This window comes from Musca vetustissima, unplaced genomic scaffold, assembly GCF_032173495.1.
Source record: "Musca vetustissima isolate MV318-11 ecotype Yass unplaced genomic scaffold, APGP_CSIRO_Mvet_v1 utg18378, whole genome shotgun sequence".
Taxonomy (NCBI): Eukaryota; Metazoa; Arthropoda; class Insecta; order Diptera; family Muscidae; genus Musca; species Musca vetustissima.
The window spans coordinates 35525-49001 of NW_026883866.1; the positions used below are offsets into that span (position 1 = coordinate 35525).

The 13477-nt window shown below is 38.2% G+C and overlaps 1 protein-coding gene across 1 annotated transcript; it reads left to right on the plus strand.

The window, feature by feature from the left end:
* Window positions 1–11478: 11478 nt before the first annotated feature.
* On the plus strand, window positions 11479–13236 carry LOC133330861 (uncharacterized). Its single transcript, XM_061539264.1, has one exon. The coding sequence runs from the start codon at window positions 11479–11481 to the stop codon at window positions 13234–13236; it is 1758 nt and encodes a 585-aa protein (XP_061395248.1).
* Window positions 13237–13477: the final 241 nt, after the last annotated feature.

The following is a 13477-nucleotide window of genomic DNA, read 5'->3' on the forward strand; positions in this document are numbered from 1 at the left end:
CAGTCGTTCACACAGTACGCTGGATAGCACTTTATATGCGATGGGAAGGAGATTTATTCCTCTATAGTTGGCACATATCGCCTTGTCTCCTTTTTTTGTGCATGGGACACAGGATGCTGAGGTTTCAATCATTGGGCATGCTTTCCTCTAGCCAAAAGACCGACGAGCCTGGAAATCTTTTCTAAGCTCGGCATATGGAACGAGTGGTCTGTCACAAGCCAGCTAAGAAGAAGAAGAACAAAGGCGTGGATTTTTTTAAAATATTTTTTCGAGGCATGGAATTCTTAAAAATATTTTTTCGAGGCATGGAACTTTATGAAGGCGTGATTTTTTTAAAAATATTTTTTCGTAACCTTAACCAAAGCGTTTTTTTAGAAATATTTTTTCGAGGCCTTTATCAAGGCATGGAATTCTTAAAAATATTTTTTCGTAAACTTTACCAAGACGTGTTTTTTTTTAATTTTTTTTTTTTATGGCCTTAACAAAGGTGGGGATTTTTTTAAATTATTTTTGGTATGTACTTTAAATGTTATAATTTTTTTATTAAATTATTATTTTGTAAATAAATGAATAATTTTTATTTTTTATTTATTGTTCTAGTAGTTTTATAGTCAAAAACAATCAACTAATATTTAACAACAACAACAACTTGGACTGATAATTTTTAACAAGGTATATACAAAAATAATTATTTAAAAAATTAATTAAAATTAATCATTAGAATGTAAGCATGGAAACTAACTAACTAATAATTAATAACAACAACAACAACAAAAACTAGTTTGTTTTGAAACAATTTTTCCTAAAATAGTTTTAATAAAAAAAAAAAAACACAACAACTCTGAAAACTGTCTCTCCTTATAAAAATAAATATATTTTTATATTTTGTGAGCAATTTTTTGCTGTTTTAAAAAATGGAAAATCATGTAACTATAACTGTGAAGACATAAATAAAAATTGAACAAAAAAAAGAAAAGAAAAAAATCAGATAGAAAACAAACAATTTTTTGTAGAAAAAATTAACTAATAATTTTTTTATATATAGCAAAAAAAAAAACAATTGTATATGAAAAAAAAAAAATAAAAATTAAATGTTGTAATGAAAAAGGTGTGTTTAAATGGGGGAAAGGATTTTTTTTTTTAAATATTTTTTCAAGTCAGACATGGCTTTATACACCTCTGAACGGATAGGACTGTCGAATGCGGCTTTATAGTTGACGAATGTGTGGTATGTGCCGATGTATTTTTCGTGGGTTTTTTCCAGGATTTGGCGCAGAGTGAAAATCTGGTCAATGGTGGATTTACCAGGTCTGAAACCGCATTGGTATGGTCCAATATTGTCATTGACCATTGGCTTCAGTCGTTCACACAGCACACTGGATAGCACTTTATATGCGATGGGAAGGAGACTTATTCGTCTATAGTTGGCACATATTGTCTTGTCTCCTTTTTGTGACGTGGACTTCCCCTACGGGAACCATCATCTAGTTCGCTATTATATGCCTTCTGATCATCTGGGGCATCCATTCATCCATTCTCACAACATGACCTAGCCAACGTAGTCGCTGCAGCTCAATACGTCTAATAATGTCGATGTCTGAGGATAGCTGGCACAACTCATGCTTCATTCGACGACGATATTCACCGTACCCATGCTTCAGATCCGTATAACAGCACGGGTAGTATCAGCGTCTTGTAGAGTGTGAGTTTGGTCTGTCGGGAGGTGGATTTGTTTCTAAACTGCTTACTTCGACCATAGTAGCATCTGTTGGCAATCAAAATCCTTTTCCGTCTAACAATGTCGATGTCTGAAGATAGCTGGTACAACTCATGCTTCATTCGACGGCGATATTCACCGTCAACGCAAATCGGCCTCATAGATCTTTCGGAGAATTTTTCTCTCAAAGTACTCCAAGAGCTGCCTCAACTGCTTGCGCAATTACACATGCTTCAGATCCACAATAACAGCACGAGTAGTATCAGCGTCTTGTAGAGTGTGAGTTTGGTCTGGCAGGAGGTGGCCTTGTTTCTAAACTGCTTACTTAGACCATAGTAGCATCTGTTGGCCATCACTATCCTTCTCCGAATTTCAAAACTGATGTCAATCATTTTGTTAATGGCGGTACCAAGGTATATAAAGTCTTTGACTACCTCGAAGCTGTAGTTTTCAAGTTCCACAGTTGGCACGAATCTACTGGACGTCTTGCGCTTTGATATCATCAGCTTGGTCTTCTCGCCGTTTACTGCCAGACCCACTTTGGCAGACTCCTTCTCAATTTGTTCAAAGGTGGCGGCTGTTACCGCTCGCAATGTTCGACCCATTATGTCGATGTCGTCATCGGCGTAGGCGAGTAACTGGTGTCGTTTGGTGTACAGAGTGTCATTTCTGTTCACTTTTGCCTCTCGTGTGACCTTTGCCAGCAGAATGTTAAAAAGGTCACACGACAAACTGTCACCTTGTCTGAATCCTCGTTCGTTATTAAAGGGCTTCGAGAGGTCGTTTCCGACTTTAACTGCCGATCTTGTCCCTGTTAAGGCTATCCTGCAATAGAGTTGGGCAATCTAGTTCACGGAGCGAATCGAACTTTCTCATTCCATTTTTTTAAAAAGGAACTAGTTCCTTAATATAGTTCCTTTGCTCCATATAGTTTTTTTACTCCACACAGTTCCTTTGCTTTTCATAATTCCTTTGCTCTAAATAGTTCCTTTGTTCCATATAGTTCTTTGCTACATATAGTTCCTTTACTCTGCACAGTTCCTTTGCTCCGTATAGTTCCTTTGCTCCATATAGTTCATTTACTCCACACAGTTCCTTTGCTCTTTATATTTCCTTTGCTTTTTATAGTTCCTTTTTGTTCAAAAAAGAACGAGACCAAAAAGGAAAGGAGGTCAAAAACGGAACGAGATCAGAAAAAGGAACTATATTAATAGAGAGTTGGAACTAGTTCCGATCGTTCCTTTCTCGGAATAGTTCCAATGAACTACTTCGTTCCGGAACTACCCAACTCTATCCTGCATAGCCGAATTAATTTTGCAGGAATGCCAAACGCAGACATGGCTTTAAACACCTCTGAATGGATAGGGCTGTCGAAAGTGGCTTTATAGTGCCGATGTATTTTTCGTGAGTCTTTTCCAGTATTTGGCGCAGAGTGAAGATCTGGTCAATGGTAGATTTGTTCACGTTCACCACACAGCACGCTGGATAGCACATTATATGCGATTGGAAGAAGACTTATTCCTCTATAGTTGGCACATATCGTCTTGTTTCCTTTTTTGTGCACGGGACACAGGATGCTGAGGTTCCAATCATTGGCATTGCTTCCTCTAGCCAAATTGTAATAATCAGCTGATGCATGCTCCTTACCAGCATCTGACTACCAGTCTTAAATAGTTCGGCTTGTAACCCATCGGCACCTGCTGCTTTATTATTCTTCAGCCAATTGATTGCTATTCTGACTTAATCTTGGCCAGGTGGTATACACTCTATACCGTCATCTATTATTGGTTCTGGAGTATTCTCTTCACCGCTACTATTTGATACCAGAAGTTTTTCAAAATGCTCCTTCCAGATCCTCAGCACGCTGTCTGTATCTGTCACCAGGTTTCCTTCTTTATCTCTACTGGAGGATGTGCCTGAACCAAAACCTTCGTTTTGGTGTTTTACTCGTTGGTAAACTTTTCGGACTTCATTCTGACTCCTGTACATCTCGATTTGCTAACGCTCACGTTTTACTTGTTCTTTATTCTTTTTTCTGAAAACACATTTCACCTCTCTCCTTTTCTCCCGCTAGTTCTCCAGTTGCATTACGTGTTGCTACTGTCTGCAGGGTTGCCCTATACGCTGCGTTTTTCATATCAGTAGCATTACGACACTCCTGATCGTACCACTGATTTCTTGATGATGGTCTTTGGTATCCAAGTGTTGCTTTTGCTGCAATTTGTAGGGAGTGGGCAATTCTCTGCCTGTGTGCTTTTATATTATTATCCGGACAAGGGGTGTTTTCGTCAAGCAGTTGGGTAAGTTGAGAGGAGTAGGCCTCGGCTACTTAATGTGTTTGCAGCTTTTCGACGCAAATTTCCGTCTTACATTAGATCGCACCTTTGCTGCTACATTAAGACAAGTGTCTACCATTGCTGCCACAAGCTAATGGTCCGAATCGATATTCACTCCTCGGATCGATCGAATGTCTAAAACACTGGATGAATGCCTTCCGTCTATCACAACATGATCGATTTGATTTCTCGTTGCTTGATCAGAAGAAATCCAAGTGGTCTTGTGTATATCGAGATGCTTGAATCTGGTGCTGCTAACTACCAAGTTTTTTGCTGCCTCGAAGTCAATCAACCTCATGCCGTTGTCTGATGTTTCTTCATGAAGGCTGAATTTTCCGACGGTGGGGCCAAAGATATTTTCCCTTCCGATTTTTGCATTAAAATCTCCTAGCAAAATTTTTTATGTCATGGCCAGGGCAACGGCCATATGCTGTTTCTAGGCGCTCGTAAAGTATGTCTTTGGTCTCTTCATCTTTATCTTCGGTCGGAGCATGGGCGCAAATGAGACTGATGTAGAAGAACTTCGCCTATATAAGGCGTGGATTTTTTAAAACATTTTTTGAAGGCCTATATCAGATTTTTTAAATAATTTTTTCCGTCACCTATATAAGGCATGGATTTTGTAAAGATTTTTTTTTAATTTGGGAGTTCTGTTTCTAATACGGCAACAGGAGCTTACATTAGCATAACTTCCACCGGGGTATGTGGTGAGATTCTCCTTCTATTTTTATTACTATGTGTGCTTGTTCTTGTTATGGAGAGGCCTTCTCTCTCTCTCTCTCTATTTTCTTCTGATGGCCGAGAATCTCGACCATTACTCAGTTTAGTTCATCTTTAAATGTCGGGCCGGGCGGTATTCTTTAAATACGGTCATATTTAAATATTTTGGAGTTTTTTGTTTATTACGCGAGTGCATTTCAATATTTTAAATTAATTAATTAATTCATTAGTCAATTGTTCGTATTATTGGCCTGTTTTTTCAAAGTGAAGATCTATAAAAAAATAATATTGCTGTGTTTATGTGTGTGTACGTTTTAAACCAGGATCGGGCAGAGCGTAAAAATTTTGTTCTCACGCGTTTGGCTTTGTGTGTGTGTTAATGGCTTTTCAATTGGTTCAGTTCAATGTGTGTAAGAGAATAGTGATATTACTCTCGCGAGAGTGCACGCCTGCTGTAGTTTGCCCGATACGGTTTCAAACGAAGTGGTCATGCAGAAAAAGGTAAGAAGAATATTCTTGGTGACACCCGAGAGAAAACAACTCGCCAAACATCGTATATTGTTGTTGTTGTTGGTAGTGTCTATTGATGTTACGGTTAACTGTTCTCGTTAGGAGAAAATGTAACTGAGTATGGTAGAGTATCCAAGTACTACTCTCAGTGCTTTCATTATCTGGTCTCTTACCTCTGTGATATTGTTATGCTCTCCAGCAGTGGGTGGCAATAGGCGGGAGGATAGATGTTTATAGCAAATACTGTTGTTGTTGTTTTATGCTTACACAGTGCACAGTACAAAAGTTAATGTGCGTGGATTTCTCATTGATTGTGCATGCATGAACATTATTGAATTGCAGTGCTATATTGTTCGGTTGATTCTTTAAATGGCTATAACTTTGGTAATAATGGTCGTATTGATGTGAAATAAAAAACTTATGAAAGGGTAAAGAGGCGTGGATTTTTTAAATTTAATTTTTGGAGGTTCTAGACAAGGCGTGGATTTTTAAATTTCATTTCTGGAGGTTCTAGACAAGGCGTGGATTTTTAAATTTCATTTTTGGAGCTTCTACATAAGGCTTGGATTTTTAAATTTAATTTTTGGAGGTTCTAGACAAGGCGTGGATTTTTAAATTTCATTTTTGGAGGTTCTAGACAAGGCGTGGATTTTTAAATTTCATTTTTGGAGCTTCTACATAAGGCGTGGATTTTTAAATTTCATTTTTGGAGGTTCTAGACAAGGCGTGGATTTTTAAATTTCATTTTTGGAGGTTCTACATAAGGCGTGGATTTTTAAATTTATTTTTTGGAGGTTCTACATAAGGCGTGGATTTTTAAATTTATTTTTTGGAGGTTCTACACAAGGCGTGGATTTTTAAATTTATTTTTTGGAGGTTCTACATAAGGCGTGGATTTTTAAATTTATTTTTTGGAGGTTCTACACAAGGCGTGGATTTTTAAATTTATTTTTTGGAGGTTCTACACAAGGCGTGGATTTTTAAATTTATTTTTTGGAGGTTCTACAAAGGCGTGGATTTTTAAATTTATTTTTTGGAGGTTCTACAAAGGCGTGGATTTTTAAATTTAATTTTTGGAGGTTCTAGACAAGGCGTGGATTTTTAAATTTAATTTTTGGAGGTTCTAGACAAGGCGTGGATTTTTAAATTTAATTTTTGGAGGTTCTATATAAGGCGTGGATTTTTAAATTTAATTTTTGGAGGTTCTATATAAGGCGTGGATTTTTAAATTTATTTTTTGGAGGTTCTACATAAGGCGTGGATTTTTAAATTTATTTTTTTGAGGTTCTACATAAGGCGTGGATTTTTAAATTTATTTTTTGGAGGTTCTACATAAGGCGTGGATTTTTAAATTTAGTTTTTGGAGGTTCTACATAAGGCGTGGATTTTTAAATTTCATTTTTGGAGGTTCTACATAAGGCGTGGATTTTTAAATTTATTTTTTGGAGGTTCTACATAAGGCGTGGATTTTTAAATTTATTTTTTGGAGGTTCTACATAAGGCGTGGATTTTTAAATTTATTTTTTGGAGGTTCTACATAAGGCGTGGATTTTTAAATTTATTTTTTGGAGGTTCTACACAAGGCGTGGATTTTTAAATTTATTTTTCGGAGGTTCTACACAAGGCGTGGATTTTTAAATTTATTTTTTGGAGGTTCTACACAAGGCGTGGATTTTTAAAATACAGGTCGCATTTATGATTCGATTCGGATGAAATTTGGCACAGTTCACTGATTTGGCCCAATGACAAACCCTATTGAAATTGGTGAAAATCGGTTCATATTTAGATATAGCTCCCATATATTGTTTTGTCCGATTTAAGGTAAATGGTGTCCCAAAGTCCCTATATATCATTCGATTTGCACGAAATTTTGCACAGTCTACTGAATTGAGGCTAGAATAATGTGTGTCAAGTTTCGAGAAAATCGGTTCAGATTTAGATATAGCTCCCGTATATAATTTTGTCCGATTTTATGTAACTGTTTGCTCCAAAGCCCCTATATATCCTTCGATTTGCACGAAATTTAGCGTAGTGTACTGAATTGAGTCGAGAATGACGTGTGTCCAGTTTCGAGAAAATTGGGTCAGATTTAGATATAGCTCCCCTATATATTTTCGTCCGATTTAAGGTAAATGGGCCACCAATGTTCCTATATATCTTTCGATTTGGAAGAAATTTGGCATAGGGTACTGAATTAGGTCCAGAATGATGTGTACTGAGTTTCGTGAAAATCGGTTCAGATTTCGATATACCTCCCATATATATTTTCGTCCGATTTTATGTAAATGGTGCACCAAAGTCCCTATATATCTTTCGATTTGGAAGAAATTTGGCATAGGGTACTGAATTAGGTCCAGAATGATGTGTACTGAGTTTCGTGAAAATCGGTTCAGATTTCGATATAGCTCCCATATATATTTTCGTCCGATTTTATGTAAATGGTGCACCAAAGTCCCTATATATCTTTCGATTTGCACGAAATTTGGCACAGCGTATTTTTTCAAGTTCGGATATTTTTAAATCAATTTTTGGAGTCGTTTTTTCAAGTTCGGATATTTTTAAATCAATTTTTGGAGTGTTTTTTTAATTTTGGATATTTTTAAAACAATTTTTCAAGGCCTTTACCAAGCCATGGATTTTTTAAGATAATTTTTTTATTTATTTCACAAAATTTTTTATTACAAAAATTGCATTTTTTTCAAAACCTTTCAATCCTCAATAATCATCTTCTGCAGGTAGCGCTTCAGGCACCCTGGATAATTGAAATTGTTGTCTCGTTTCAAATACGTCGGTATACAATAGTAATCATGTGGTCGTTTTGATATCGGCAATGCTGAGGGTTCAATAATACCATAATCCATTAAATCCCGCAGATTTCGAATTTCACTTAAGTTATAGCGTATCTCTCGTGGCAATGGAATTTTATAGATTTTTTGAGCCATTGCAGAATTTATGAGCAGTAGAAAAATTAGTTGCTTCCACATGGCTGGTCATTTATTAACTAATAGAGGAACACATACGATTGTGGGGTTAGAATTAATTTTGTCAGAACTTTATGATGGAACAATAAAAAAAAATTATTTGATTATTCAATGGCGATGTAATCAATAAAAGGCCAATAAAAATTACGCTACTGTAGGTGAGGGTCGATCAGTTCATAAAAATGTAGTTTTCATAGTCCTTTTGTCATTATTTTAAAATTCTCCTTTGGGGCTATGCTGCGTATAATTAACGACAACATGTATACGTCCCATTTTTTTGGCATAGGTTGCGTATACGTATCGACATTACGTATACGACACGAAACCAGATGTTCGACTATTTTTTCTTCCGTTCAAATGTGTTTCAATTCCATCTGCAGTCATGTCCATTAAAATAGTTACAGCTTGACCGCAGCAGTAACAAATGTTTATCTCCTGCGAGTAGGAGATTTTGTGGACTCTCTACATCACTTGAGAAGATTATGCGCAGTGCAGTATTGCAAAAAAAAAATTACTCTTTCAGACTCTCAGCTAATTCAAAATACCGGTTAGTGATGATGATTTGGGTAATAACTGAATCAGATTCCTCTCATCATTCGTGTCATTGGCACAAAGGCATGGATGATGTGGCATCAAAATTTCAGTGCATACTTTTAGGCAAACAACATATGTTAAGGGTCAGATGTTTACCCACAAACGAGAGAATGTGTCGGGAAATAATTTATTCAAATGTGTGTGACAAATTAATTCGAGCATAAATACTAAGGACCCCAATCCCGAACCAATGGCCACAATCAACTAAATCCAACAGAAATCCTGCACCACCAATACCTTGGCTGCTCTCTCCGAATTTGGATCACGTATCGAAATCCATTTCAATCACAACATATCCGAAAAGGTACTAGAATGCCATGCTTGTATCGGCCCCGCAGCATGGACCTAATGTATCAGATAATTCAAAGGTTCCTGATAGGGTGAATTGAATTGCAGACGAAATCCCTAGGGCAGAAGACGAAATACTGTTAGGCCATCCGAAGTGCAGAATACCTTGTGGGTAAAATATTGTTGCTTCTGCCGATATATTTCCCAGAGGGTGGAGGAACTATAGTAGCCATATTGGGTATTAAAACGATGTCGATTATCCTGAAAATATGTGGAATTTTGGGTAATGACCAGGGAGGATGTTAGGCCCTCAATGTGAAGCAGAATATATTGGGCCTCAATGGCATCAAGTAGAATTTTCAGAGAGGATTGTTTCAGCTGTACCATATTTTCAATTTGCTGATGATAGGTGGGATGGGTGAAGAGGGTCTGCACCCTGGCCGAAAATTTGCTGCGGCTCACATTCAGACCGTCGAAGAATAACAAAGAGTAGATCAATTTCAAGCCCTGCAGCTGGGTCTGGGTCTGGCCCAACACCACGGGAATGTGTTCAATCAGCAGGAAACTAGTAGGTCTCCAGTGGCGAAGGAAGGCATAATCGTATAGTGAGTGGACCAAGGACAATAGGACAGTACAAATCGTAATGGAACAGAAAAAATTCCACCCCAATAGCATATTGAAGACCTCACGTATGGTGTGCGGTTGGACACAGGGTACCATAACGGCTCACATTCAGACCGTCGAAGAATAACAAAGAGTAGATCAATTTCAAGCCCTGCAGCTGGGTCTGGGTCTGGCCCAACACCACGGGAATGTATTCAATCAGCAGGAAACTAGTGGATCTCCAGTGGCGGAGGAAGGCATAATCGTATAGTGAGTAGACCAAGGACAATAGGACAGTACAAATCGTAATGGAACAGAAAAAATTCCACCCCAATAGCATATTGAAGACCTCACGTATGGTGTGCGGTTGGACACAGGGTACAATAACAATAGCCTGAGCCACATCGAGAGGATATGACATATTCTTCCATTTCTCTTTAGGTCCTGTATCGAGAATCATGGGTATATCCAGTTGTAGTTCTTCTAACCTATCATTGGTGTAGTGGGTAGGCTTACCCATTTCCACACCTGGGAACATTTCCAGCTTGGCTTTGAAATGTCCTGCGAACAGCATAACCATGCGGGGTATGAAGCCATTAAGGCGTAACTCCATTGTCTTAGGATCTCGAAAAAGCAATGCTCGTGGCGGGGTTTGATCGGTGAAAGTGAGTAAGGATTTGTGTTGCAGATTCCGCCAATGTTGGGGATAGAGGGTCTCTGAGGTCCAGGCTGGCCAATACGGTTTTAGTATCCACACCGCATTTCTCCTCTCCATGGCCACTTTCAGAAGGACATTTGTCATTTTGTGGTTTTCACATAGATCTCGAGGTTCCCGTATAAAAATTTCCAAATTTACAATATTTTCCGTCAAGATTAGAATTCTTGTCTGCCGTATATAATTCAATACTGAAGAGGTTCTATGCAGGATATCTGCATCCATGGATCAATGCATCCATCATGAGGACACACAAAATTTCGGCATTGAATTTTTTCTTATACACAAAATCTGACCAAGGAGATGGTCACAATTAATTTTGGCAACGGAAATTCGATGAGGTCCTGAAATTCAGAGGTCTCCAAATACTGGTCATATACAATTAATAGGGTATCAAATTTACGTTCCACATAAATTTGTTGCAATAAATTGGAATTTTTGTTTTCCTGGCTCCCGATTGAGGCTCTAAGTGCAGTTCCGCACAAAATCCGAATAATTTTCCAAAAATTTAACATTTGGTCAGAATAGCGAACTAGAAGTGTTTTTCATGTTCCGACGTTCCTCTTATTTATATATGGCTGGAAAAAATGTCGGGCATCCCAAATTAACTTCTCAACAGGTGCATAATATTCCTGGTCTTTGTACGGGGAATAGTGGTCTATACAAGGCATGGATTTTTAAAAATAGTTTTTCAAGGGCCCAACCAAAAATTTATTTTAAAAAAATCCATGACTTGATTAAGGCCTTCAAAAATTAATTTTAAAAAATCTACGCCTTAGTTTGTATCCTTTCGTTGAATTCTATCTGCCAAGTTGACAGCTCTCTAATCTGACATCAATCTTTAAGGACAATGGCCATTGTTGGTATTCAGTAACAAAGGCCTAAGGACATTTTCCCCAAACAATGGCCAGGGAAATTCAACACCTGTAGAGAACTGCAGGTATTTTCACTTCGTATATAAATATGAAGACGGTCGGAACATGGTAAACACTTCGCGTTTGCCATTCTATCGCAATGTCGAATTTTTGGAAATTAGTTTTGATTTTGTGCGGATATCCTCTACTCAGTGCCTATGTCGAGAGCCAGCTGCACAACAACTCCAATTTGTTACAAAAAATTCATAAGGAACGTAACTTCGATAGCCTGTTAATTGTGTATGACCAGGATTTGGTGACTTCTCAATTTCAAGACCTCTTCAAATTTCCGTTACCCAAATTAATCGTGACCAAGGAGATGCCAGATTTTGTGTATAAGAAAAAATTCAATGCCGAAATTTTGTGTGTCCTCATCGTGCAAAGATCCATGGATGCAAAATTCCTGAATCTAACCTCTGCAATATTGAATTATATACGTCAGACACGAATTCTTATGTTGGCGGAAAATATTGAAAATTTGGAAATTTTTATGCGGGAACTTCGAGAGCTATGTGAGATCTACAAAATGACAAATGTGCTTTTGAAAGTGGCCCTTGAGAAGAACTACCAGTTCGTCATGCTAAAACCCTATCCCGAATATCATTGGCAAGCCTGGAACTCTGGCATCCTCTATCCTCAACATTGGCGGAATATGCAACAAAAATCCCTACTCACCTACACCGATCAAACCCCGCCGCGAGCATTACTTTTTCGAGATCCCAAGACAAAGGAGTTACGCCTCAATGGCTTCATACCCCGCATGGTTATGTTGTTTGCGGAACATTTCAATGCCAAGCTGGAAATGTACCCAGAAGTGAAACTGGGTAAGCCCACCCACTACACCATTATCAATGATAGGTTGGAAGAGCTACAGCTGGATATACCCATGGTCCTTGATACCGGACCCGAAGAAAAATGGCTAAATATGTCATATCCCCTCGATGTGGCTCAGGGTATTTTTATGGTACCCTGTGCCCAACCGCGCACCATACGTGAGGTTTTCAATATTCTATTGGGTTGGAATTTTTTCTGTTCAATAACAATATGTACGGTGTTGTTATCCTTGGTCCACTCCCTTTATGACTATGCCTTCCTTCGCCACTGGAGACCCACAAGTTTCCTGCTGAATGAACGCATTCTACCCGGCGTGTTGGGACAATCATTTGTGGCTCGCAAAACCCAACTGCAGGGCTTGAAATTGGTCTACTTTTTATTATTCTTTGCCGGTCTGAATGTGAGTACCCAATTTTCGGCCAGGGTGCAGACCCTTTTCACCCATCCCACCTATCATCAACAAATTGAAAATATGGAAAAGCTGAAACAATCCCCCCTGAAAATTCTACTCGATGCCATTGAGGCCCAATATATTCTGCCACACATTGAGGGTCTAACATCCTCCCTGGTCATCACCCGAAATTCCACATATTTTCAGGATAATCGACATCGTTTCAATACCCAATATGGCTATTATAGTTCCTCTACCCTGTGGGAAATGTATCGGCAGAAGCAACAATATTTTACCCACAAGGTATTTTGCACTTCGGATGGCCTCACCGTGTTTCGCCTTCTGCCCTGGGGATTTCGTCTGCAATTTAATTCGCCCTATCAGGAAGCTTTGAATTATCTGATACATCAGATCCATGCAGCGGGGCTGATACAAGCTTGGCATTCAAGTACCTTTTCGGATATGTTGAGATTGAAATGGATTTCGATACGTGATCCAAATCCGGAAAGGGCGGCTAAGATATTGGTGGTGCAGGATTTCTATTGGATTTGGTTAATTGTGGCCATTGGTTCGGGATTGGGTTTCTTAGCATTTATGTTCGAATTAATTTGTTACAAAATTAGCGCAAAATAAAGAGCTTCGTTAATAAAAATAAAAAAATGTTTAATGGAGGGATTTAAAAAAATATTTTTTAAGGACCCACCAGAGACGTGAATTTTTTAAAAATATTTTAAAGAGCCCACCAAGGGTCCATGCAAGGCGTGGATTTTTTAAAAATATTTTTAAGAGCCCACCAAGGGTCCATACAAGGCGTGGATTTTTTAAAAATATTTTTAAGAGCCCACCAAGGGTCCATATAAGGGGTGGCTTATTT